At 45.7% G+C, this 26,444-nt stretch overlaps 1 protein-coding gene across 4 annotated transcripts in view; it reads right to left on the reverse strand.

The window, feature by feature from the left end:
• Positions 1 to 5,251: 5,251 nt before the first annotated feature.
• IGSF11 (immunoglobulin superfamily member 11) overlaps positions 5,252 to 26,444 on the reverse strand; it is a 104,349-nt gene continuing 83,156 nt past the window's right edge. For 3 of the 4 annotated variants that reach the window (XM_034060150.1, XM_034060151.1, XM_005146665.3), the window contains exons 2-7: positions 12,379 to 12,542; positions 10,678 to 10,885; positions 9,779 to 9,934; positions 8,655 to 8,777; positions 8,273 to 8,423; positions 5,252 to 7,609 (exon numbers count right to left, since the gene is read on the reverse strand). In XM_034060150.1, coding sequence (XP_033916041.1) covers positions 7,159 to 7,609; positions 8,273 to 8,423; positions 8,655 to 8,777; positions 9,779 to 9,934; positions 10,678 to 10,885; positions 12,379 to 12,542 — 1,253 coding nt within the window. In that variant the 3' untranslated portion in view covers positions 5,252 to 7,158. The remainder of the gene's footprint in view (positions 7,610 to 8,272; positions 8,424 to 8,654; positions 8,778 to 9,778; positions 9,935 to 10,677; positions 10,886 to 12,378; positions 12,543 to 26,444) is intronic. The other variant, XM_034060152.1, reaches the window with a different exon arrangement.

Raw genomic sequence — 26,444 nt, forward strand, 5'->3', positions numbered from 1 at the left:
TTCACCCATTTCTGTGGCTTGTGTCACTAAAAGGTAACCTTCGGTTTTGGGTGTATTTGTCGCAGCAGCAAACCACAACCAAGAGGTACTGATGATGCTTGTAGCACATTTCTGTAGCAGCTTTCATCCCTAATGATCTTTGAGAGTCTAAAGCCACACTGGCTTTTCTACTGAGCTAATTCCAGCCTCTGCTGCCTTTCATGTGGGACACAGGGACCACAAGCCTTTGTCACAAGTCTTGGTCTAAGAAGGCAGGAGATGATCACAAATGAAAATGCTGTACCAGTGACACAGGGCACTAAAAGAGAGTCTCTAAACTACTGTGCAACCTTAGAAACTGCCACAGTTTAAAGTACAGCTGCTGCACCCAGGGCACATACATTTTTCCCATCTCAGATGTCCATATGGATAATGACCTGGTGATTGCTATACTCAGCTTGCCAAAGTATCATGAGATCCTCTAAGAGAATAACTACCTAAAAGAAATCCTGCAGTTATTGGTAGCATCCAGGAAACTGGAAGCCAGGCTGTGTAGCCCAGCCTCTGTGCCAGACACAGTGGGTTAAATACAAGCAAGCTAAACTACAGTATATCAACTGGAAGCAAGTCTTCATCTCTTCCAAAGTATGAATTAGTAAATCCAAATCCAGGAGGTGACCCAGACTATATCCAGTGCTAAAGAATCACTTACCAGCCAGCCATGGAAGCTGTGTCCTAATCTTCTCTCTTCTTTGCTGCTATTTGTTTCTGGGGTTTTGGTTTTTTACACTGATTAAATTTCCTACCAACCCACTTTCTCATTCAAACATGTTACAGAGGGAGCAGGGTGGAAAGAGGAAATCAGGAACAAATAACAAGCAGAAAATGGTGTTAGAAAGCTTAGTAAAGAGCTTGATCTTTAGCCATGTGCACTTTAGCATGGCCCATTCCTGCACATCAGCAGCGCTCTCTAAAACGAGGGAGCCTCTACCACATGGAGAGGAAAAGTGCATTTTTAACTGCCATTGTCTATAGAAACTCATTAAAGAAAACATGACACAGCCCTGGAGTTGGGAAGTTCAAAAGCTATGACATTTCTTCTCCCACAAACCCCTGCATTTGACACTCCATGCCCAAAGCTCTTACCATGCATTATCTCCCTCTGCCCCTTAATAGCTGTACAGATGAAACCTTCCCCTCTGCTGCCGATCAGCTGGCAACAAGAGCTCTGGGCTAGTGCCAGGCTCAGGAAATGCTCTTGTGTGTGCCCTCTCTTGCTTAGAAGGTTGCAGACCTGGTAATTCTCAGTAACATCCTCCTGGCACTTGCAATGCACAGAGGCAGACATGGAAGAAAGCAATCTGGAAAGAGCCATAGACTGTCACTCTCCCTGCTTTAGAGGCTTGTTTTGTCCCCAGTGTTCACCTGGTGCCCATCTGTGCACAGACATAGCTCAGTGACACTCAGCACCCATATTCCTGACACTCATCACCACATCTTGACTTACTTTCAAGAGTGCCGCTGTAACAAGGGCATGTTGGAGGAACCCTTGCTTTGCTGTCATCAGGAGAACAAGCTACAGGCAGGATCTTAGAATCATTAAATCACAGAGTGGTTTGGATTGGAAAGGACCTTAAGATCATCTAGTTTCAATCACCTGCCATGGGCAGGGAAACCTCACACTAAACCATGTCACTGAAGGCTCTGTCCAACCTGGCCTTGAACACCACCAGGGATGGAGCATTCACAAGTTCATTGGGAACCCATTCCACTGCTTCACCACCCTTATAGTAAAGAACTTCTTCCTTATATCCAATCTAAACTTCCCCAACTTTCTCAGCCTGTCTTCATACAGGAGGTGCTCCAGCCCCTGATCATCCTCGTGGCCTCCTCTGGACTTGTTCCAACAGTTCCATGTCCTTTTTATGTTGAGGACACCAGAACTGCACACAATGCTCCAAGTGAGGTCTCACGAGAGCAGAGTAGAGGGGCAGGATCACCTCCTTTGACCTGCTGGTCATGCTCCTCTTGATGCAGCCCAGGATATAGTTGGCTTTCTGGGCTGTAAGCGCACACTGCAGCCGGCTCATGTTCATTTTCTCATCAACCAACACCCCCAAGTCCTTCTCCACAGGGCTGCTCTGAATCTCTTCTCTGCCCAACATGTAGCTGTGCCTGGGATTGCTCTGACCCAGGTGCAGGACCTTGCACTTGTCATGGTTAAACTTCATGAGGTTGGCATCAGCCCACCTCACAAGTGTGTCAAGGTCCCTCTGGATGGCATTCCTTCCCTCCAGCGTAACAACAGAACCACACAGTTTTGGTGTCATCAGCAAACTTGCTGAGGGCACACTCAATCCCACTGTCCATGTCAGCGACAAAGATGCTGAACAAGACTGGTCCCAACACCGATCCCTGAGGGACACCACTCGTTACTGGTCTCCAGCTGGAGATCAAACTGTTGGGTTTACTCTGAAGTTTACATGTGAAAGGGATCAGTTTCCTCAGTTTTTCCTGCTCTCTGCCTCAGAAATATTCAAGACCCTCTTAAGAGGATCTGCTGAACCATTTTGGGTGCACTGGGTGTTGGCACACACATGCAACAGCCTTGTCTACCTACAAGTCATCAGCACTATGGATGGGAAGATCCCAGTTAGACACAGAAAGGTGCATGCCTAAAACAAACGCAGCTGGGACGCAAAATGTTGCTTCCAAGAAAAATCCAATAACTTGGAAAACCTCACCAATAGGTTTGATGAAACCAGTAATTTATCATGAAAATTCCTCAATATTTTCCATTTTGGGGGGGGTGCAAAAAAAAGAAATCAGTTTAATTTCCTCTGCTGAGATGGATCACCCGGTCACCTTGGTCCTGGGTGTCATCTGAGACTGCCCTAACTTGAGGTACTCTTCATGAGAGCCTAAACCGTGACATAAGGTGGACTGGTCTCCTGAGCATCCCAGGTCCTTATGGGAAGCCAGGTAGCCTGAGACAGGACACCATCTGTTAGACTGGCTTTCTCTGGTAACTCATCTGTGTTTTGGCAATAGTTTGATGAAGTGCATGTGTCTGGGTAATTTTATTCTTTTTTAGTTCAGATGAGTCAGCAGACTTGAGTCCAAAATCTGTATAAGTTAAAAAAACCTCTTCTGTCAGTCTACAGCTTCCAAATGTTTTCAATTGCGTTCTCATCTACACCAAAAGATCTTGACTTCTAAAGCCTGAAGCATCCTCCCATTCTTATTTCTTTGCCTCAGTACTGAAATGCAGTTAATCCTTGTGCTAGAACAAGTTCCCTTCTGATGTTCTTTGGTGGAAGGTGATATAACCAATGTACTGACATTCACAATAACATTAAGTGGCACTCACAGTGGTGGACAATCCCTGTTACATAGTTGGGGTTGAAAGCTATCCACACACCCAAGCACTTCAGTAGTGACTTCCACTGACAACCATAAAAGCTTAGGCCTTTGTTTGTTTTTTAATGATAAATAGTCACTCTGGAGCACTATCGAGTCATCTAACTGGTATTATTTTTAGCTAGATACTTATATTGCAGCAATGCCTCACTACATACAATTTGCAGGCTAAAACTCCAGCATCCTGGGTGCTGTATAAGCCTAGTAAATTATCCTATCTCTTAGGAAATTCTCCTCTAGATCAATAGACAGAGCCATGCAAAAGAATGATGTAAGGGGCAAGCCATGACAAGGAATGAATAGGATAGCAGAACACTGACAGGGCTATCATGGGAATAAAATACAAAGATGCTATTAATGTCACATCAAGGTTGCACAACCAACAGATGAAAAATGAAACAATAAGATTCCTGCAACTTCCCAAGAATGGCAATGCTGTCATGTCATTTACTGTAAGGCCCATAGCTGAAAGCACATTTACAGGGGTATTGAAAACAAGGTGTTGAAAAATACCAAGGAATGAGAATGTGACGCATGTGCAGCAGGGCTGAATTATTGCCGCTGGTTTATCTGTAAGTTTCTGGTTTTAATAATAATTCTCAGAATATCTGGGGGGGTTTAGAGAAGAAACAAGGAAAATTAAACACAGAGAAAAATGCAAAATCTTTGGCAAAACATGAGGTTGCCCTAACTAATAATAACCTTCTGCTAGCAGCTATTGATGTGGACTAAGAGGTGTGTGCCTCCCGGTGCCCTTATGCCTTGGAAGTGTGAATCATAAGATCTTTGGGATTGGAAAGGACCTTAAGATCATCTAATTCCAACCCGCCTACGGACAGGGACACCTCACACTAAACCATGTCATCTAAGATGCTCTGACTGTGGGAATCAGCACTTTTGTTAGCTTCTTGACAGTTTCCCTCTAACAAAATTATTCAAAAGTCAAAGAAAGTCAGTGAGGACCATCTGGGTGACTGCCTTAGGTTCTGAATCTGGGGTGAACATGCCATGTTTCATATTGGAAACCTAATACATGGGCAAAGTTAGGCAATTTTAAAAGACATTTTCCCACATCACTCAAAGCAGACAAGGATTTTTCCCCCCAAATGATGGAAAATTAAACTCACCTTTGTCTAGAGAAGTAGAGACCTTGCAAGCTTGGGAAACTGTACTTCAAGGGCAATGTGTCAGTCTATTATGAATGAGAAAAACAAGACTACAGTACCAGGGTTCACTGCCAGACTGGCTGACCTAAGAACATGCAGCTCTTGGTTGCACGATCGCTGCTTACTGCCATTCGTATCAAGGATGAGTATCAACAGCCAAATGGATTGTAGTTACAGAATGAAGTAAAGGGGGTGGAAAAAGCAGCAAAAGGCAGTAAGAAATCCTTTTTTTATATGAATAAAGTTTTATTGAATTTTAGACAATTAGAAAGAACAAAGAAAGAGGAGCAAACAGTCTCATGGAGGGTAGGAACCAGAGGATCTTTCCCAGTAGAGGAGGGGACCTGCTGAGGGCAGTGTTCCTGTAAATGTCACACAGGGGCTGTTGCAACAGCAGAGAGAATGTGTCTGGGCTTTTCTTTGATTGCTTTCCTTTGTGTTTTACCCTCCCACATTAAGGTTTCTAAAGCCAGTCTTCTTCCCCCTTCAATCCTACCACCCAGCAGCAAAGTGAGCAGGCAGGCAGGAAAGAGGACTGCTCTGGTAGAACGTGTGTAGACACACACAGAACAACCTCCCGCCTGCACTGCTGCAGGTGTTTGCACCCATTCTGGATGGAGTTGTGTTCTGGGGAAGGAAGGGAGATTGGATTTCCTTTTTGCCCCCTCCTTTTCCTTTTGTTTTTGTTTTAAGCAAAGAAGGCACAAATTCTCAGCCAAGCTTCAAACCTAGTGCTGCCTGGGAGCCCCCAGCATCCCAAAGAGCCAGTTTGCCCATGTGGGAACCCAGCCCTCACCTCTCCCCTCCTCTTCTTCAGAGTCTGTGCTTGCATTTGAAAGGTACTGCTGAGGCAGAGGGGCCTGCCCAAGGTTTGTGCACTGCTAGGGAAAGGAAAGCCGTGCCAGGACAAGGAAAGTGGGGATGAGGAAGAGTCTGTTGGCTTAAACAGACCCTTTATCCAATGTGAGAGCTACAGAAAGTCACCTGTGACTCTCCACATTGCTTTTCCAAGAACAGACCTGGGATGGCTCTGGTGCTCTTGGAGGTGCCCACTGGCTTTGCATGTGCAAGGGTTGGTGTTATGCAGGAGGGCTGAGACACCCATCCAGGCATGGTCCCTTTGAGCCAGTGCTCTCTGAGAGGGTAAGTCCCAGCCCTCCAAACGGCACCAGGTTCCTTCAGCAGCTTCAGATCTTGGCTTTTATTAAGGCTATTTAGTTGCAATAGAAAAAGGATAGGTGCCAGCCACAGCCACTTCCCTGCTGCGAGGAGATGGCAGAGCTACTGGCAGATGCCACCAGTGCCCTGCCCTGGGACACTGAGGGAAGTAAGGGAGGTAGAGAGACAGCATGTGGGCTTCCACAGGGGTGTCCCCTCTGTTAAGCTCCTGCTATCACTCTTTCTGAGGAGAGATGTGGAAACAAATACTGCCAACCTTAGTGTCTGCGAAGTCTGTGCGTGTGGGAGAGCTGGAAGGAAAACTCTGATGCCTCCATGTGAGGGCCCCAAGCACAACACGTGCCCTGCAGGGGCAGCACTGCATAAGCTGGCAAAGGAAAACCCACCATGCAAATACCAAAGCTCTGGGATTTGAAGCCACTTGCGCCAAAGCAGGACAACCCAGGCACAGCAGATGCCTCTGGACCTGCCTTGCTGCTCTGCCACACCACCCTGCTCCTCTCTACCTCCTGAATAACCCCAGCAATGACCAAAACCAAAACCAAAAAGCAGCAAGCCCTACAGAAGCAGCAGTAGTAGCCATGCACCCCCACCCTGCACAGAGTGTCTCAGGAGAAGATGCTCAGAGCCGCATCCTCCACAGCCATGAACAACATAAACTCTGGTGGTACCTCAAGCCAGTGCAGGAAGAGCATCCACCCTGAGGAGGACCCATGTGTGTCTGTGTGGGTTTGTGTGCGTGCTGGGGTGGGGGAAGGACTGCAGAACATGAACACAAACGTTCCCCAGTCAGTGCCTTCAGCCAGCCATCCCCTTGGCCAGGCTGGTGGCTGTGCCTTCATCTTGCCCTCCAGCCTGGTCCATACCTCCTGGCCCTGGTGCGCTGCCCTTCCTCATCCAGCAGTGGGACTGGGGTCGTGGGGAGGGAGCTGGGGCTGCCATCTTGAGGCATACCCTGCCTCAGCACCTCTCCCTGCCCCAGTGCAGGCTGTCGTCCTCTTGGAAATAAAACAGCAACAACAACGGAAAAAAATAATATATATATATCTCCCCAAACCTCCCTGAAAGACCCAAATGGATGGAAATGATTCCTAAAGGGAAACAAAAGCAAAAGTCCCCCCAAGATCAGGGCTGGATGCACATCCCAGTCAGTGCCCAGCAGCTGGGGAGCACATCCCAACATCCCTGTTCCTCCGGCCTTGGCACATCTGCGGCATCCACCAGCACAAGGAGCTCCAATGCGGCACAGCCGAGGATGTCCCACCAGCCAGCAGCAGCCTCCGGAGGGGAGTGCAGGGGGAGAGGCAAGTGTGTGTCCCCTGCCACCTCACTGCCTTTCAGGAAGGAGTAGGGTCTCTTTGCCCCCATCAGGTAGGAGAGGTCCCTTGCTTGGCTCTCAGCTGCCAGCATGGCCCTACACAAGGGAGCCAGCGCGGCTCTGAGCGGGCACCATGACGGGGACAGCCCCGATGCGCTCCAGCGTGGCTTGGCTGACAGCATAGGAGCGAGTGTGTGGCAGCCGTGGCTTCCTGCTGACAGAGCCATTGCTGCGCATCACCTCCTGAGGGGACGGTGCCGTGTTGGCCGTCACCACCAGCGTCTTAGGGGGAGCCGGGGATGGGTGGCCACCGTTGGCATAGACGGGACGGGTGCTCGTGCTCCCCGAGCGGGAGAAAGGGGGCTGGTGGGCATCGTTGGCGTTGTTGAAGCGGGTGAAGGAGTCTGTGGCATGGTTGGCTTTGGGGTCGTTCCAGTAGCGGCTGTTGTAGGTGTTGGAGGAGGTGAGGGTGTCGTTCTCTGATGAGGATGCGTCAGCATGGAATGTCTTCGCAGTAGAGGAGCATTTGGGTGGCAGGTCATCTTCCCTGTGAGAGAGAGGGCATATGAAGGATGCTGTCCCACTTGCGCAACACCTTCCCACCACATCCTGCTGGGGTCAACACCATTAATTCCAGGTGAAGGACAGTTCCAACATGAGCCAACATTGCTTCTTGGCCCATTTATTCACCCCTCTTTGCAGGACCCATCTCTTTGCACATTAATTCCTCTGTGTGCCTACCACTGAGGCAAACACTTAATGTGTCCAGGGAGGCAAAACCAGTGGCTGTATCAGCCACCAGTACTTCACAGGTAGTAAGTGTGACTGGACAATGAATGAAACCGATTCTTAGCGGTCCTGCAGGCAGCTGCCAGAGGGAAACTCTGGGGCAGTAACACCAGAGCAGATCAAAGTTCTATCTCCAGCACTTTTCAGCTATCACTGCCTGATGTTGTGGTTCTGGATCCCCAACATGTCATTCTTCTACAGAGGTAATACCAAGTCAAAGCTCTCAATTAAGACAATATTGAAAACTAGATCTGTGATTACCATTCCCCATTTGCTCCGTTTTCTGGACATACAAGGACATCTTCCCCTGACCCACTGGAATAAACCCAGGATTAGCAAGAGTTCTGATTGCCTTCCTATCAGCTGCTACTTTTGCTAAGCAGTCAGAGAATCCCTGCCACCTGCTTTCCCTGTCTCTTACCTTATCTCATTGGGAATCTCCTCCTCCTCTTCTTCTTTGTGTTTATTTTTCCAGTAAAACAGTGCCACGGCCACCAGCACAATGCAAACCACGAGCACAACAGCACCTGTGGCCACTGCTCCTGCAATCAGGCCTATACTCCGGGGATGGGCTGCAGGGACAATTGAACAGAGAATGGAGAAGAAATCAGGGCTGAGCTATGGCCATTCATAAGCATTTGAAGCTACCGTGGCTTGGAAGGGGAGAAAGGCAACATCCCCTCTGCAGGGCACAACAATCTTCTGATAGAGAGGCACATGGTGGCTCACAGCAAACATGGTTACATGCTTTACTGTCACAAGGAAGAAGCAGGTAACTAAGCCTCCCTTGGCAAAATACTTACGTGCAATGACTTGCAGGTCCAGAAGGCAAGTGCTGGTTCCAATGGCATTTGAAGCCACACATTGGTAAAGACCTGAGGACACAGTGCTGATATTTCGGAGAGTGACAGTGCCCTGGACTTGGTCTAGTCAGAGAGAAAAGAAGGATTTAAATCCCTCCCCTCCTTGAGGAAAACCATGAAAAGGCAAAGCCAGCAAACAAAGAATTTTGATGTGAGAAATAAGCCAGGAAACAAGCTTGACATGGAAGCACTGGGTGCGTGTGTGTGCATGCACACACCACCCCTCCCAACCACAGGCAAGATTAGGTCTTAAGGAGCTTACACTAGATGTTTCTTTTTCTTCTTATAGCTGAATTTCTGCAAATGAAAGCTTGGGACTCTCAGCATTGCGTGAGAAAAAGGAGGACGGATGATGTGTTCCATTACCTATACCCAGACTCATCTACCAAGTTCAGTCCTGCCCTGCAGAACACCCCTGCATGCCCATCCCTGGGCTTCCCACTTCAGGCTCTGCAACTTTTCTTCATTCCTGAATTACATAAAATGAAAATGCTTGTGTATTCTTAAAATACAGAAACATAAAGGGCAAAAGTACAGCTACCACTACTTGGTCAGGGCACCTAGGCTTAGAAATCTTATGGATGGGACTTGGAGCTGGGCAATATCCAGGTTGATCAGAGCCTTGCTTTTACGTACAAATGAAAGGTAGCTATAGCAGAGAACAGGGATCTTGGTGCGAGAAGCTGGCAGTATTTTCTTGGGATGATTCTGCTTCCCTTCTCCCAGTTTCCAACCTATGATCCTATCATTTGGTTTAAAATGTGGGTGAGTCAGCAGCTGAGATCTGCAGCCACATACCAACATCTGGCAACCATGTTCTCTCCCACTCAACCAGATCCTTGTTCCTCAAAGGGGAACATGTTTCATTATCAAACACCCATGAGAGTTCAAGTGGCCACTGGAGGGTACCTGGTCCACCATGGGCTCTAGGAATCTTTGTTCCAATAAGTGACCATGCAAGTGATGGCAAACACTCAATGAGCCATGCCACTTGTGGTGGCTCAGAGAAAGGAAAGCCCAGGCTGTCACTTGGGAAATAAGAGGATAATCAACAGAATGAGCACCTTGTGTGGCAGTTGGGGGTAACTTGGGAACATTGTCCAGTTTCTCCCAGAGGTATGTTGGTCGGGGAATGCCTTCTTCCGAGCTGCAGGTCAGGGTGATATCGCTGCCCACGTCCAGGGACCCCTGGATTCTGCAAAGCGGGGCAGACGGAGGAACTGCGAGAGAAGAGGGGAGGGTGACAGCAGGTCAGGAAATACAACCAAACAGTGGAATTCAGGTTCTTTCTGGGTACAGGTTGCTGGGGAAAGCAAGGACAGTAGCAAGAGCTGACAAGGGGAAAAGAGGGAGGCAGCAGGCAAGTATCCCTTAGGGTTTGTAGTGTGACTATTCACAAAGATTCCTAACCCACCAGCCTATCAAGGTTACAGACCACTGCCGACTTTCACAGGACTCAGTTCTCTTAGATCCCTCCCTAGAGAAAAAGGTGAACATTTCTGTCTTTGAGACAGTAAGGGTGATAAGAGCTAATAGAGGTTGCCGTGGTGAGGTTTTGCTTTCATATCCCTATAATGGCACATGCTCTGGAGTACTTAACATCCTAGGGATCATCTGGTATTAAATTCTTTCATGAAAAGGAAGCAAAGATCTATAGTCATTCTCTTCCCCTCAAAACTCTTATGGTCCCTTCAGCGCTCCAGGATGCCCTCATACTTAATTCATGCTTCTTTGCAACTCCACTTGAAGTTTTCTCTTCACCAGATTCTGAAACTCCATTACATATTACCTGCATATGAAGACTGTGTGCCCTACAAACTCCTACAATACCATCCCTCACCACAGGATGCCAATGGGCTTCAATGTGTATGCTACCGTATTTCCCTGCTATGATGCACTATTATACACAGAGAATCCTTTGTCCCTCTTTCTCCCAGCTCCCCCATAATACCAACAAACGCACCCAAGACAGTAAGTCCAATGACTCCAATATTCCTGACGCCTCGGTCTGGAAGATTGTTGACTAAGCACTGGTATGTGCCAGTATCCGATAGCTGAGTGTTGTTAATGAAGATCGAGGCACTGGTGGTTGGCATTGTCACAGCAAACCCCACTCGCCCATAGAATTGGGGTGCACCACCAAAGATCTGACCCCCTTGGTAGAGAATAACCTGGAAAAGAAAAGAGAGCTCAAACAAAACTGAGTAAGGAGGAAGAACAGCATGCAAAATGTGAGCTTCCAAAGCCAAAAGGACCAGTTCCTTAAAGATCTCTACATAACTAGACCTCAGTATATAGTTGTCCAAGGCAGACCATCCTAGCAGAGATGTTTTCTCTAAAAGAGCATACTCTGTAGCCTATTTCATGTCAATAAAGATGTTCACAAAGACAACAGAACAGATAGATGCCCCGATCTTCCATAGCTGGATTGGCAGCACCAGCCTGCTTCATATAATAGTCATCACCCACCTGGATAGAACCAATGTAGAGAAGCAGAGATTCTCTGCAGGTCAGTGAGCACTTTGCTGAAAAACACCTCCCCAGTGGACAGTATCATGTGGAGTGTCAGCCAGTAAGGTGCTGCCATGATTTCATATTTACTATAGATCACTGGGATGAACTGAATGACATGCAATGTAACCCCTGAACCTGCACAGCCTCTACCAGTCAGATGGCTTACACAGCTGTATGTATTCAGATTAAGTCTCTCCTCAGTGCAGGTTCTCACTACTGAATACCAAATGTGATAAGGGCAGTGTGATCCAAGACAGATGCATTTCAAAGCAATAGGGACTCTTCATTAAGAGACTGTAGTGACAGGACAAGGGGTAACAGGTTCAAACTTAAACAGGGGAAGTTTATATTGGATATAAGGAAGAAATTCTTTGCTGTAAGGGTGGTGAGGCACTGGAACGGGTTGCCCAGGGAAGTTGTGAATGCTCCATCCCTGGCAGTGTTCAAGGCCAAGTTGGACAGAGCCTTTGGTGGCATGGTTTAGTGCGAGATTTCCCTGCCCATGGCAGGGGGTTGAAACTAGATGATCTTCAGGTCCTTTCCAATCCTAACTCTTCTATGATTCTGAGATTATATGATTCTATGAATAGCAATCTTCTGCTGTCAAGAGTTTGTGGGCAAAAAACAGATCTCAGCTTATGATTCTTGTGCCCACCACGACAGACTCTCATTTGCTGATGAATGAGAATGGCTCTTGCATAAGCAACTGACAGTGCAAAAGAGAGAAGCAGAAGGGGAGAAGAGTCTATGAATAGTGTTATGGCACATTTTATATAGATTTCACCCATTTAAGTCTGAAGCTGCTTCTAGGTTCTCCAAATCCAATATACAGTCCACCAAACACATGGATTACATCTCCTGTGCTCTTTTGAACACAAAGGTCCAGGCAGTAATACAGTACCACATACACCTGCCCCAAATGCACTTCCAGCCAAGGTGGCCAAGGACACAATGTGCATCAGTTAATAAAGCACTGACGAAAACAGATTCATATAAGATCCAAGGGGCATGTTCAGCAATAAAGGGACAATGAAGTTCTGGGACAACCAGAAACTCAACACTGTAAAACATCTACATCCAGATCAGCATGAAATGGGTGAAGAAAAGGAAATCCCCAAAGAAATACATGTTTCAGTAAGAAAGGACCTACCTGTTGAGGCTGGTTGGCGTTAGAAAGAGGAATGACCATCCAGATGACATTAAGGTTAGTGAGAGCAGCGTTAGTGGTGAAGGTGCAGGGCAATACTGCTGTCTGGCCTCGTGCAACCTGGATACTCCCTGAACTGACTGACACCTCCAGAGGACTCACCAGACCTGGAAAGAGAGGGACACTCAGTTCAAGCATTTCTGGAGAAGGACACCTAGTGCAAGCATTGCAAGTGGCCCCATACACCTGCAGGTTGTGACAGCAGCATCCTGGTTTTACACAGTTATACTTTACTGATTATTTCAGGCTAAAAAGAATTCTATTCTTCCTTCAACAGATCAAGCTGCTCTCATGCAGACCTCTTCCACAGGCACATACAGATAGGTGGCCCTTATAAATGAGAGCACTCTAGTTTCAGAGCCTCTGAAAACAATAGGTTTTGTTTTGGCAACAGGGAGAGCTGTAGGAGCAGCCAAGCTGTGCCTAAGAGATAACAAAGTATGTTTTTGAACCCATCAATCTTAATGATACCCAACATCACTGAAACAGAAAAGGAAACTGCACTCCACAAATCTTCACCAAGGAGTAAGAAGAGTTCTTCCCATGCTTCTATACTCCACAAAGTCCTGCATAAGCAGAAACATTTTAGTGCCACTTTTAAAGAGTTAAAAATGTAAAACTCTTACAGACCAGGTATTACTATCTAGCTGCTGAAAAATGACAACTGATAATGAAGGATATCATCAAATCTCATTTCCCAGCATTACCATCATTCAGTTATTTGCATTCCACATAGGTTAGACAAGGTCTCAAAGCGGATAAGCCCCAGCTTCCCAGCACAGCAGCTAAAAGGCTGAAGGTTTTAGACTGCAAGTCACACAGGGAAATGCCTCCTACTGCCAATATCTTATCAAATGAAACTAACCAAGGATTAACCATCACCATTTTGAATACCACTGGAATCCTTTAAACCATTTTCCCTCCAAAAAAAACAAAATATTGACTCCAAAAACCATCTCTCTATGTGACAGCTCACCATCTTCTTGTTAAAAGCATGTTGGAGGCTGTTGGAAGAGAAGGCAAGGAGTTTTCAAGCTCTTAGGCAATATCGGGATATTGTTAGCACCTAGGTGTAGTCCATGGAGCACCTTATTGTCTTGCTGACCCCAGGAAAGGCTGCCAGCAAAGCTTCTATTTTCTGCTAAGAGACACTGGTTTGCTGAAGGTGAAATGCTTCACAAGAATAAGCTTTTATCTGAACTATGAAGAAATAAAACAGGATGATTCCGGAGAAAAAGGTGAGTCTTCTTCCACACACCTGTCTCCTGTGGGATCCTTCCCAGCCTTCCTAATGGAGAAATGGGCTGCTCAGAGCCTGAAGGCACTGAGCTTCAGATGCTACAGGTCCAAAGTTTCTAGCACCTGAAGAGCCTATGATGAGTGTCTGGGTTTGGACTGATTGCTCAGTCGCTGCAGGACCCCAGGATGCTGCAAATCCTCAGCAACCTTCCTCCTCTATGTCTCCCTCCTCCAAAGCTTCAGGCAGTTCAGGGAAGCTCAGAAGTGCTTTAGAACACAGCTAGACAAAATGCTATTTTAATGCCTCCAAGTGAAATACATTATTTTCTCACTTTGCAGGAAAAAAAATACCCTGACTTTCCTCAGACACTTGGCACATGTTTAAAAGTATGGAACATTTTGGAAAGTCCTAGGGAAATAGTTCATCTCTGGTGCTAACATCTCAGAAAATTAGGTGCCTGGATGAGGAGCAGCTGCTGAAAGCTTAATCCATCAATCTCCTTCGCAGGGCTGTCAGCAGCAAGTGGAAGTAAGTATCAGAAGAGCCAGTAATAGGTATCACCTTTATTACAAAGCATCTGCCTTCCAGTTGTGTCTGTGGTCAATAGACTGGGAATGGTTTTGGACTCCTCAATTGCTTATGGCTGGCCAAGCAGTGGCAGTATCCCAGAAGTGATCCATGTCAAGTCTGGAGATGACCCTTACTGAATATGACCCTGATGAGGGATCATCTTTTCTGCAGGCCTAGAGTTGAAGGCTACTGTGCCATAACTACTCATCCAGTCTAGCACCATCCATGTGCTAAACAGTGTGCAGAGTTACAACGATATGGACATTTATTGGATTAACTTCTTGTTCCAACATGATGCAGAAAGCTCTTCTGCCATGTTCAGCATAGATTTAGTAAGACATTCTCCATGAGAGGAAAACCAACTACTCATCTGATCTGGAACAGCAGCTCATATTCTTTAGCCCCATCCCTTATATTCCCTCCAAGAAAACCCCTCACATTCAGATTCTTGTCATTCAGAAAAAGTAATGCTTAAGTGTGAGTATTCACTAATGGTAAATTCACTGGAAAAGGCAGAGTTTCCAGTTTGCATTGCAAGGTTAGTTACATCAATCACTCAATCATCAAGCTGATGTAATTTTAATACCTTACCATAATCTTGCTACTCCTAATATTTACTATTAGTTGATTGCAAACATCCTGCAGAATAATAAAAACACTAAAATAGAGCATGCATAATTTCTTCACTTTATAAATATCTTTTCAATACATCTGGGAATTTCCCAATCTACTTATAAACACTTCATAAAAAGGAAAGAAAAAGATAATATTCCCTTTGCTTTGCCAGTACCTGACTCCCACCCTGCAGCATCCCACAGCCCCCATAATCCCTTTCAAGGGACCACAGCATCCTTTTTAATTTGAATGCCATGAAGTGGTTTTGGGGGAGAAGGGGGTGCACTAAGAGCTGAGGTTCCTGTTCATTTGTCTTGCTAAGGGGAGCTGTTTTGAACCTGACATGCAAGATGAGCACCCCACACAGACCATGCTGTCCTGTCTCTGTCGTGTTCAATCACCCAGCAAGCCAGCTCCTCAGACCTGCCTTTGCCTCATGTATCCCAGGGCTTGTCAGCTGCTCTTTGGCTCTGGATGTGTACGAGGAAGCAGCCATTTAAAGACAAGGACTCGTTTTGTTAAGCTAAGTGGCACCTACAGGGCTACAGCTGAGTAAAATGCACACAACCACTTCTGACAAGTAAGCTTAAACAAGGCAATAAGAGAGTCAGGAGACCAAAGGTGGGCAAAGTCCTCTTCCACAAGCATAAACAAGGGAAGTAGGTGTGTTAACACAGCACCTGGGGGGCATTACTACAACACAACTCCTTTCTCAGGGAGACAGTTGAAAGACCAAAGATCAAATCCTTCCTTAGAAACTACAGTGTCTTTCTTTGTCTCTCAGACTAAGTATCTACATGACTGCATCCTTCCACACCAATACTCATGGCCCAAGACACAGGCGGATGCTCACAAAGACACATAAGCTTATAAACATGTATACCCAGGAAGACACCCAGTAGGAAAACTCAACCAAGCGATATATGTTTAAACATTCCAAAGTTAGGGGTTGCAAAAACATGGCTTTACATTAATGCAAAAGGAGGGAGGCAGGGGAGAGAGGGAGGAAGAGATCTCAAATTTAGCATATCCATTGGGATGAGGATTTTTCAATGCAGCCTAAGGAATGAGGAATTGAATCCCCTTGGGTAAATATAAATGCAAATATAGACATATGCACATACATACAGCCAATCTACTAGGTAAAATTGCACATAAGAGGTTAGAAAAAACAGGCGAAGGATGTTTTAAAGGATCTCCTTTTGCAAGGGCACACAATTCAGATCTTTTCTAAGCATTCAAAGAAGTTTAATGACTTGTGAGAGACAAGCAGCATTGATCATGACAAATCATCTCTTAGAATTGGATTACAATGGCCATTACACCCTCTCTTGTATGTGCAGACTTCTCCTTACTCAGTAATTAAGCATCCCTGTAAGCAGCACACCTAAAGGAAGAACAGGGCACACCACTGTCAGCAGAAAGAGGAACAGACCCTTCCTGTACGTAGGACACTTTGATCTTAGCTTGATTCAGTAAAGGCTTTCTCCTTTGATCCTGATGCAGCAAGCTCCCATCACTAATTAGAACAGATGCTCCACTTTTGTGTCCCCGATGTGGGACCCAGCCAGCAGAACAACGTTTTGGCTACAGAGGCTGTTTTAGAGCTCCTTCCTATTTCCAGGACCAAGTAATTATCTGGCAACAGATCACTCTGGTTTCATTTGTGATACCTCGCTGCTCGTTTTCCAAGTAAGCACACTTTATCACCCTGCCCTGCATCCATGAAGGAGTCTGTATAGATACTTCTGTATAGATAGTTCATACATCACAGAACAAGTGGTGGCCCAGTCCCACAACCAGAATTTGCTTCCCTTATGAGCATGAGGAGGGGAAGGCAGGTGCTGCCACATGTTTATTAGCTGTCCTACAAAGGTTGCAAACCTGGGAGGCTTCAGAATACACGAGATGCAGTGAAGCTGAAAGACATGGGCACATCTTAGCACTTTGACTAAATTGACTGAAAATGTTCCCAGCTCCCACTCACTTCCAGTCTTTCTGCTAGAGATTACCAGTAAGACCAGAAAATTACCTTTGCTGACAGCGGGGGAAATGAGGACTTCCACTACCACCACCACTTCACATCAACAGACCAGATTATAACATGAATAGCCAATGCACAATCACCAGTCCATGTCACCATGATGACAGGTAGTCACAGACCACAAGGACCTCAGAGTCTGTGCCTTCAGGAAGCACTGTGGTCACCCTATTGAAGTTGTGCAAATGGCATGCCCTCCTCTACTGCTGCATCATCCCCAGCATTTGGTTGTCTGAGGCAACCATGCTCAGCAGGTTATCACTGGCTGGGTTGCAGTCTAGTGCACAGAGAGGGTCTTTCCCCATCATCTTTAGTGTTGATCTCCCAGGACCACATTAAAACTGAGGTTTCTTTGGAGGATCATTCACAAGCTCCTGCCTCACTTTCTTCTAGAGGACACTCTCCACTTTGCAAGTGCCCTCAAGAGCTCTTGGCAAGTCAGCATCATTTGCACCTGCTAGCAGCAACCTCCTGGTACTCAGTGGTGTGGAAAGCTAGGCTAGCACAACTTTGCATACACAGAAGCCTGGGTACAGGTTCACTCTGCAGTGCTGGCAAGGCAGGGAAGCAAATGATCAGGGGAAAAAGGAGAGAGGAAGGTGTGAAAGGGATGAAAAACCTCAGCTGTGTGCATTCTGCATCTCTAGACCTCAAGGGAACACTCACAGAAATGTGTGTGGCTAGAGGGAAAATGACAATAAAGATTCAAGCTGTATCAGCTTGCATCTGAAACCCAGGGAATTGCTCCCTCATCCATCCTGGTGCAATTAGCAATCCTTTTGCCATGTGTTGGGGAAGATGCCTTTGGCAGTATGACATTTTGGGTCCCTTGTTAGAGAGGCAAAGATGAGGTCACTCAAAAGCTTCAAGAACAGGGTAAGAACATGGTGCTCAATGCATCAACAGAGGGAAAAACTGCAGAAAAGTCTGTTTCCTGAGATAAAAGGAAAACACAAGTCACTGTGCCTTTGGCCTGCCCCACATCTCTGAGTCTGGGACCAAAGCTGCCTTCTGTGCTAGAGAGGAGACATATCTCCCACCCCAAACAAGTTAAGGTATGTTGCCAACCCAATACACTGAGAGCAGCAAAACCCATACCCAGGAAGGAGTGACTCAGCTGGAGGAGACAGTAGGATGTAAGGAGTACTTGCTAGTGCAGACACCATTCAAAGGCTCTTGAAGGAGCCAACTTGCAGTTGCAAGCACTGCTAACACTGAAGTTATCCAGCATGATATGACAGCATCCAAACAGGCTGCTCAACAAGCTGCCTGAGTACTGGTCTTGCCCATTCTCACCAGGAACTGTGTATCCTCCTGTCATCCTAGATGTGCTATCCTTGCTAATTCAGAATCTATCTAACAAAAGCAGTATTCACTGAGTCTAGTAACTGGAGGCACCTTGCAATAGACTCTACCCTGCTTGTAGGACCAACATCACCAAGCACAGGTCTGAATTAATACCCACCTGGGCTGAATTATTTCTAGTTCATTAAGGAAATCCTACCATGGAAAAACTTCCAGCCTCCAAAGGCATTCTGCAGGGCAGGCATCTGGGACAGATGCATGCCCATTGTCATAATAGACTGTACCCCTGGGCCAATGTGCCCTAGTACAGACTTTCCTGGGGAGGATGCTTGGTAGAGACCTACTTGGAACAATTATATTGGCAACAATAGTGAGAAGAAGAGATGTTTCCACCACAGTATAGCCCTTCTGCTAGCTCACAGCAGGGAAAAGGCAGATCTTGGTCCACACACATCTGGAGGGTGATTGCATCCATGCCCTAGTTTGTGGGCATCTGTTATACAGGTAAGCCTATTCCCTTTATTTGAACAGGGACAATATCCCAAAATAAGGCTCATGCTGGCTCTTTCTGGCTCACAGGTCTAGCAATGGGGGTAGTAATCTGACAGTAAAATATCCAACTCTTTCCTTCTTATCCTTGCTGGTCCTGCAGGACAGGATGAAACAGTGTGAAAACAACCACACCTAGTATGGGTTTAGATCAAGATTTCCATAACACAGGTGTTAAACCTACACTGACACTAGTTTTTCCTCTGAGGTGTGTACACTACTACTCTCTCTGTTAAACACAGGTCAAAAGCCAAGTTAACATCTAAGCAACTTTATCCCTGCAGAAATCATCAGGCACAACTGGCGCTATCTAGTCATCTGTCCAGTATAAAACCTCCCAGGTAAATAGATCTCTTACCACAGTAAGAGCAATCCCAGGACTGCAGCCCACCCTATGGTATATGTGGGCTAGCAAACAATAATCCAGGGAGAAAAGACAACATCAGGATCTTTAACTCAAGCCCTGCAGTGTTTGTTGCCAAGAAGCAGACCAGCTGATCAGGGACATTGCCTACCAGTAAATCTGTGCTGATCATACTGACCTTTCTACCTTATCATTTATAACCTCATCTGAACTAGGTAGAAAGCTAGCAATGAAGCTTCCTGCTGACCCACTCTGCCCCAGCCTCCACTGCTGGCCTGGTGAATAGCAGTCTCTACCACCCTTGCCATGCTCCCTTTCAGAAACAGGTCTTTCTCTGCAGCCCAGCTGTGAGGAGGATTTCAAACAACTATCTGAAATGACATGAAGCACATTTCTCTACCACTGCCCTTCCCAACCTGCAGCCATAGGCAGGATGAAAACTGAACTTAAAGACCAAATATAGGCAGGAAAGCTTTTGGCTATACGCACTTCAAGAATGGTGTCAGTTGCCTCCCGTTGATTCCTTCACCATTTCTGGAAGATTCCCTGTGTCCTGCTGAGCAAGTCAATCCCCTCCAGGAGGCCAGAGGGTCCCTGTTAGTGTGGGATTTGCTCAGGTTTGATTTGCTGAACTGCTAAGCATTCAAAGCTGCTAGGGAAATCAAGAGGGGCTGTGCTCTCCGTGTAGCAGGGATCAGGTGATGTAAAGCTATCCGTGTGACCTGAACATGGCTCTTCCAACACATCTTAATCCTTGTGTTTAATTAGCCACAGTCTTCAAATGCAGAAGTGTTAGAGCAGCTTGCTAACAAGAACACAAATCCGGTTTATAGATGCCATGGTGGTAGCAGGATTGGGGTCCAATGATCCAAAAGTCCTTTCCAGTTCTGGACTCCTGCTGTGCTCCCAGCACCATTTCCTGCTCTGTGTCTCTATCCAGCCTGTCTCAAGCTGCCTTCTTTGCATCTCCTGCTAGCTGGGATGGTTGCCCTGCATCTCTGCTGCCTTGGATGCAGTATGCATGCAAGTTAGGGATAAAAAAACAACTGCACTGTATTAGAGCAAGATTATAAAAATAGGAAGGAATATCAATAGGAAAAAAAAAATAGATTCTACAGTGACATTAGCTAGGATAAAACTAATCAATGGCTGTGCTCTGGGGCATACGTTAATCCCCTCTCCATGGTATAGTGTTGCACAATTAGAGACATTATGGAAAGTTTAACACTTCCCTCCGATGCATGCGGCATTGGCTGGAGACAGAGACTGCTGTGATCTGAGCTGGCAGTCCTCGAGTTCACAGTGTTTGCAGGAGAATCGGGGAGCAGCTGCACTACTGAGGTTGGGGAATTGTGTGCTTTGGCAGATGAGCAAGACCAGAGGGGACCAGGAACTTAAGTGCTCACTCATTGCTCCCTGAATTGAAAGACTGGATGGGAACATAAGCCTAATTTAGCCCACTTTACAGGACCATTTGGTGTCAGCTTTGCCCATTCCTGGCTGAGCCCAGCATCAGTCATCAGTGACTCATCCTCCCAGGACTCAGGTGGGCAAATCAGGAGGAGCATGCAATCTGTCTGTAGAAGATGGCTGAAGGCCACAATGAGGCAGCATACCCAAGGTACAAACAGGATACCCCTGTGTGCTTGCAACTGAAGTGCCAGTCATTTCTTTCCATCCTAAGGTTCTCCAGCGAGGCTTGAAACACCGTATTCAAAATCACAGGCACAGGCAGGGAGGAAAGTGAAGGTTTAGCTGAGCTTAGAAAGGTATCTCCTTATTCTGTGTATTCTACAAAGCTGAGACTGGCAAATACAGTCCTTCCTCTTTCAACCCCAGTGCTGTGATAGATCAGCTCTAGCGAATCCTGCTGTAGTTACTTAAGATGCTGTCCTCCTCTGCTTTTTGCCCTGTCACTCAACACAAGTTCATTGCCCCCAGACCAGCAAAAGCAGAAAGGAAGCTGTGCCTCCATCTCACAGCCAGGCATTAATAAGCATAACCTGTTGAGGAAGGTGTAAGGATGGGCTAACTTGTTTTGCTCTGAAAGAGGAAAACTGCATTGCAGACACACAGTCCTGCTCTGCTCACTGCTACAGTGGAGGCACCATCCAACAGTGTGAACATCTAGGGGTGGGAATGTTTTAAATGACCATGGACAACTTAGGAAGTTACTTTAGCTGAAGGGACTTGGGAATGAAAGCTTAAGTACATTTAAGGTAGGAAGCTTGGCTTGGGTTTGCAAAAAGCCTGCAACAACAGCCCAGAGCTGTAGATTTTCCCATTATCTAGCTCAGATGCAAACATAAACCTCTTACATCCCTCCTCTTAATTATCTCACTGCTTGTCAGTCACACCTGAAAGGAAAATGCACCTTTCACAGAAAAAGATTGGTATCTATGTTTCCTGAAAGAGGGAAAAGACATGGAGTTAACATTGCTTAGAGCAGGTTACAAAACCTCCCAGAAGCCAGCTTTTAATATTTGGGAACCACAACCATGGCCAGTCACTGTCTCTGAAAGCATCCTCAAGCATCCCCATAGGATTCTGTGACCACACCTGAGGCCCACTGAACCCACATCATGCAAAGTACAGAATGAGGCTGTGTGGGATAAGATCTGTGTGTAGCTTGCTTACACCAGAGCAGGAGACTAATTGGAGCTCTCCCCAAGACCTAAAGGGAAAAACAGGCTCAAGTTTCCCCCTGCCCATCCCATTTCTTTGCTAGTATACTCCCAGCACAGCCCAGTCAGCAGAGATGGGTTTCAGTATGGATCAGTGCCAAGTGCTGGCAACAGCATCTGACATTGCTGACAAAGCAAAGTTGCCTCCTTTGGGACAACAAGGCATCCACTGGTGCCTCTGCAAGAGAAATGGATCTGCTCCCAACACTAGGGACCAGCCAGGGTTAGGAAGCTGGAATTAAAACAGGTCGGCAAAGCTCTACTAAGGCACTCACTTCTATTTTCTGTTTGCTGAGCCATAAAATATACATTAACGGCCCAGCAGCTTTGTAAATGATTTATGGTCAAAAGAATAAATTTCTGCCTTCTCCTCTGGATTAAAAAAAAATATAGGCAACATAGTGATAAACTGCTTAATAAGGGAAAACAACCTGAGGTTTAAATATGCTCAATGCTATATTGAGTGGGAAGGACAGAGGCAATAAGGAATAAGATTAAAGCTGGTACAGGGGAAGGCAGGGTGGCTGGGTGAGGAGGCTGGAATAGATGATTTGTGAGTGCAGCTGGATGGGAAAAGAGGTGAGGATGGGGGAAGAAAAGCTGGCTCATCAGTGACCTTTAACACTTCCACACAAAATGCATTGAAAGAGACATGTTCTGCATATATCTCCACCTCCTGCTCCCATTACAGGAAAAAGGTCACTGAAACACAGGCTTCAAACTCACACCTGAGTGACTTTCTCACCTACCCTGACACAACCACCATTAGTGCAAATAGTCATGGCTTACAGTTGAACTACTTTTACCCAAAGCTCCAAGACCTATGTTGATCTTCCCAAAAGGAGAAAGAGAAGAGGGCGATGGATAAAATAGAGACAGTGCTTGCCCTACGGCACAGTGTGGGTGAAGATGCAGGGAAACTCTGCTGTATGGCTTCTCCCTGTAAACACCAGTGACCTCCTCTGAGAACCTCAGGTGGCTTCTTGATGCTGCTATAGCTTCAAGAAATGATGAGGCAGCAAGAGAACAGGACCAGGATACATCTACCCACCCAGATGTTGATGAGATCCACCACAAACAAGAGTGCACACATGCAAGGTACACATACAACACAAGCCCACTGGAGCCATGGGAGCAGCATGGGAGCTGGGATTTGGGTTAAGGAAATGCAGGGGACCATGAATAGAAGGGCCTGGGTGTAGGAAAGAAATCCTCACAAAATGGCCACACATCTCCAAGCAAAATGCAGGAGAGGTACACCAGTGCTTCTTGGGGCACCCACCTTAGCTGCCTTCCCCCATTACCAGGATACTCCAGCACCATTACCACACTGTGGTTGGTTATGATGGGCTGATCCCTCAACAAAGGGGTGCCTAATGCAAACCAACATAAAATTAAATCATTTTAAATCAAAGCAACCCCTGAGGAGAAAGAAATCAGCTATTTCTGAGAAGAAAAGTTTTCTTTTGTAGACTGATTCCATTCTCCTGGAAGTCAGGAAGGACTGTCATCAGAATGAGTTTTAAAGGATATGGTCCAGCAACCCACAACTTTCAGCTAAGGTAATACCAACAAGGTGGCTACCTGCTGTCCACCCCAGCTTTGAGTCTCATAATTTAAATGCTCCCATCTTAGGGAACTCACAAGTTTTGTGAAAGTAAAAGGATATATGGGAGATGTACTTTGGTTTTCATCATGCCTTTGAGCTCCCATCAAAGTCTTCCTGCTGTGTGAGTCCTATTTCATCTATGCATGGCCAGCAGAGTGCCCACATGGATGGGCTGATTTGGCCATGGATACCCAGGCTGGTTTGATATGTCCTAGCAATTCCACTAAAGGCAGTTAAGTCACTGGAAATATACTTGATGCTTCAGAATTAAGCACATGCTTAAATATCCTGCCAAATTGGGGCTTAAAGCTCTAATCACATTTGCATCCATTTTGATAACAAAACTCCTGTGACCCACTGATGTGACAGAGAGCCTTTAAGAGAGAACATGCATCTGAAGCTTCCCTGTCTCATACATGATGCTCAAAACAAGCCTGATAAAAGCAGTCCAAGTCTCTAAAGGCAGTCAGGTTGAAACCAGCTTTCACAGTGATGTTCAAAGACATGAGACTTCCGTATCTTAAATTTTGTTAATCCCAAACTTCTTTGGATTTAAAACTATTAAAATTATTAAAAAACCCAACAAAACAAACAAAAAATCCAGAAAATAAATAAACAAACAAAACCAAAAAGCAGAGTCTTTTTTCATCTAAATTGAAAAGGTAGGAAAAGCCAATTTGTCTTCCGATCTGGCAAATGTCAGGTCAGTAATTGAATGTTTCAGATTATGAGTTGAGCTGTCTGAAAGAGGCTGTAAAAGGACGATTTTCCACTGGGAAAAAAAGAGAAAAGAGTTTTCATTAAAATCAAAATAGGTTGTAAGGATATCAACTTTGATGACATTTTCAGTGAGTGAAGACAAAATGAAACGCTTTGACTTTCCCATTTAATTATGGTAATATTGGCATACTTCAGTTCAATAAGGTAAAAGCACTTTATTTCAATCCATTTAAACTTTTGCCATATATTTAGCTATTACATAAATTCTGACTTCACATAATTTTATTCAGTGCTGGTACAGTGTTATACACACACATACTTAATATGCTGTGGCCTTTGAACATCATGTGAACAGCATCTTTTCCCAGTGGAAATTTACCCTGTTTTATTTGTTCCACCCCCTGAAAATCTGGACTCTCCTTGTGATGTGAGACAAAACATTAGGACTTCCCTGGAATAATGACCAGTTTGTTACCAGCTTCACCTACAAACGACTCCAGCTCAGTTGGAACTAGATGGTATTAAGATCCTTTCCAACCCTAACTCTTCTATGATTCTATGAATACTCAGAGATCAGGAGCTGTAAGTGTTTCCATGTGAAGTTTGGTCCAGCATCAGGCACAGATGCTTCCACACATGAGCCACAGGAACACATCTATTTAAGTACTTTGCAGTCCTTTTCCTGAATGAGACTCATTTCCTCTTCCCCATCCTCTCCAGCAATTTGGGATAATCATTCCTATATTGTATGGTGGAAACAGGACTAGCAGATAAAACATGAGCAATCAGATTACTGCAAACCTGCTGCCTGTCTGCTCCATTCCCTATTAGGCATGTGGGTATGTGCCAGCACAGGGCGCAAAGAGAAACAAGTCCTAATGCTGGGAGGCTTTCCCTGCTCACAGTGTACCGAGGGTTGGGCCATCTTTAGCTCTGAGTATCCAAGCTAAGGTCATTGAGTCTGTTTTATTCACAAATGCTGATCATCTTCACCTCCAGCTGGTCACAGACCTCTAGTTGGGTACCCAGCATCATGCTGAAAAACCCAAGTGCAGAAAGCTGCACATGTAGCTCTACAATATGCTAGCAGGTAAGGCACTGGGGCAACACAGAGAGTCCCCATTTTGCAGTGAGAAAAACCAAAATGGAGAGAAGGTATAACTCACCTACACACCACACAGCAGGTCAATGGAGACAAGAACAGGACTTTGGCATGTGATTCATTGGTCTTGCTCTGCCCATTAATCACCCTCTCCACCACTATGCCAAGTATTAGTATTGATTTCAAATTAACACACACACTTTCCTTATCAAGGGGAAAAAGATAACCAAGAAGGTTCACTACATTCAGCTCTGCTGGGGGCAAACACAACTGTAAGAGCAAATGCTCATGAGGCCCTGCCCCAAAGCACTGCAGGCAGGGAGGCATGCAACACTACCTTGAAGGAAGTGTCAGATGCACACAAAATGCTCCAAACCTCTTAAGCAGCTTTCCAAAACACACAGAGTACCACCATAATAATCATACCATCATATGTACCATCATAATTTCCATGAAATGCAGGAAAGAGGCTTTGTAAATGCAGACGCTGTTGTTACTGTGTAAGACAATGTGATTCCTTCCTTATCACCTTCTACTCTGATGCCAGCAGTTACCTATGGGTGCTAAAGCCTCAGCACTTCTGGTTTTATACTTGCCCTCTCTTTCCCCACTTCAATGTCCTAAATTCCCTTTTACAGAACCTGGTAACTTCATATTTGCTAAAGCTGGAACTTTAAAAAGCTTCTCTTGTCTTTTAGAGTTGGAATCCCAGCAAAGCGCTTTGCAAACGTTCCCCTTCTGTAACAGATGCAAGAAGCTGCTTGTGCCCAGGCAGCAAAGGACACTACTACTCTGAATGAAGACGGATTTCTGCACAGCTGGCTCGGTTCTTCACACAGATGTTGTCACTCCTGCCAAGTCTAAGAGCACAAGGAGCAGCATTAATATGAAAGAGCCCGAGCGGACACTGGTTTAACAACAAGTTGAGAATCCCCCAAGCACAGCCTGGATGCTGAGTTTTCCCTTTCATTTGTGTTTTTTGCTTTAATGCCCCAAGGCAGGGAAGTAAAATGAAACAGAACCAGAAGAAGCCACTGAAGGATGTCTTACCCTTTTGGGGGTAAATTCCCATCTTGAAATTCAAAATGCACGTGTTAATCTTTAATGTTAAACCCTGCATTAAAAATTCATTCAAAAATCTCACAGTTTGGAACACTTACAAGTCCGTTGCATTATTAAAAGCTCAGATCAGTGCTACTCTGCATAAAGA

Source organism: Melopsittacus undulatus, chromosome 2 (assembly GCF_012275295.1).
Source record: "Melopsittacus undulatus isolate bMelUnd1 chromosome 2, bMelUnd1.mat.Z, whole genome shotgun sequence".
In the NCBI taxonomy this organism is placed as follows: domain Eukaryota; kingdom Metazoa; phylum Chordata; class Aves; order Psittaciformes; family Psittaculidae; genus Melopsittacus; species Melopsittacus undulatus.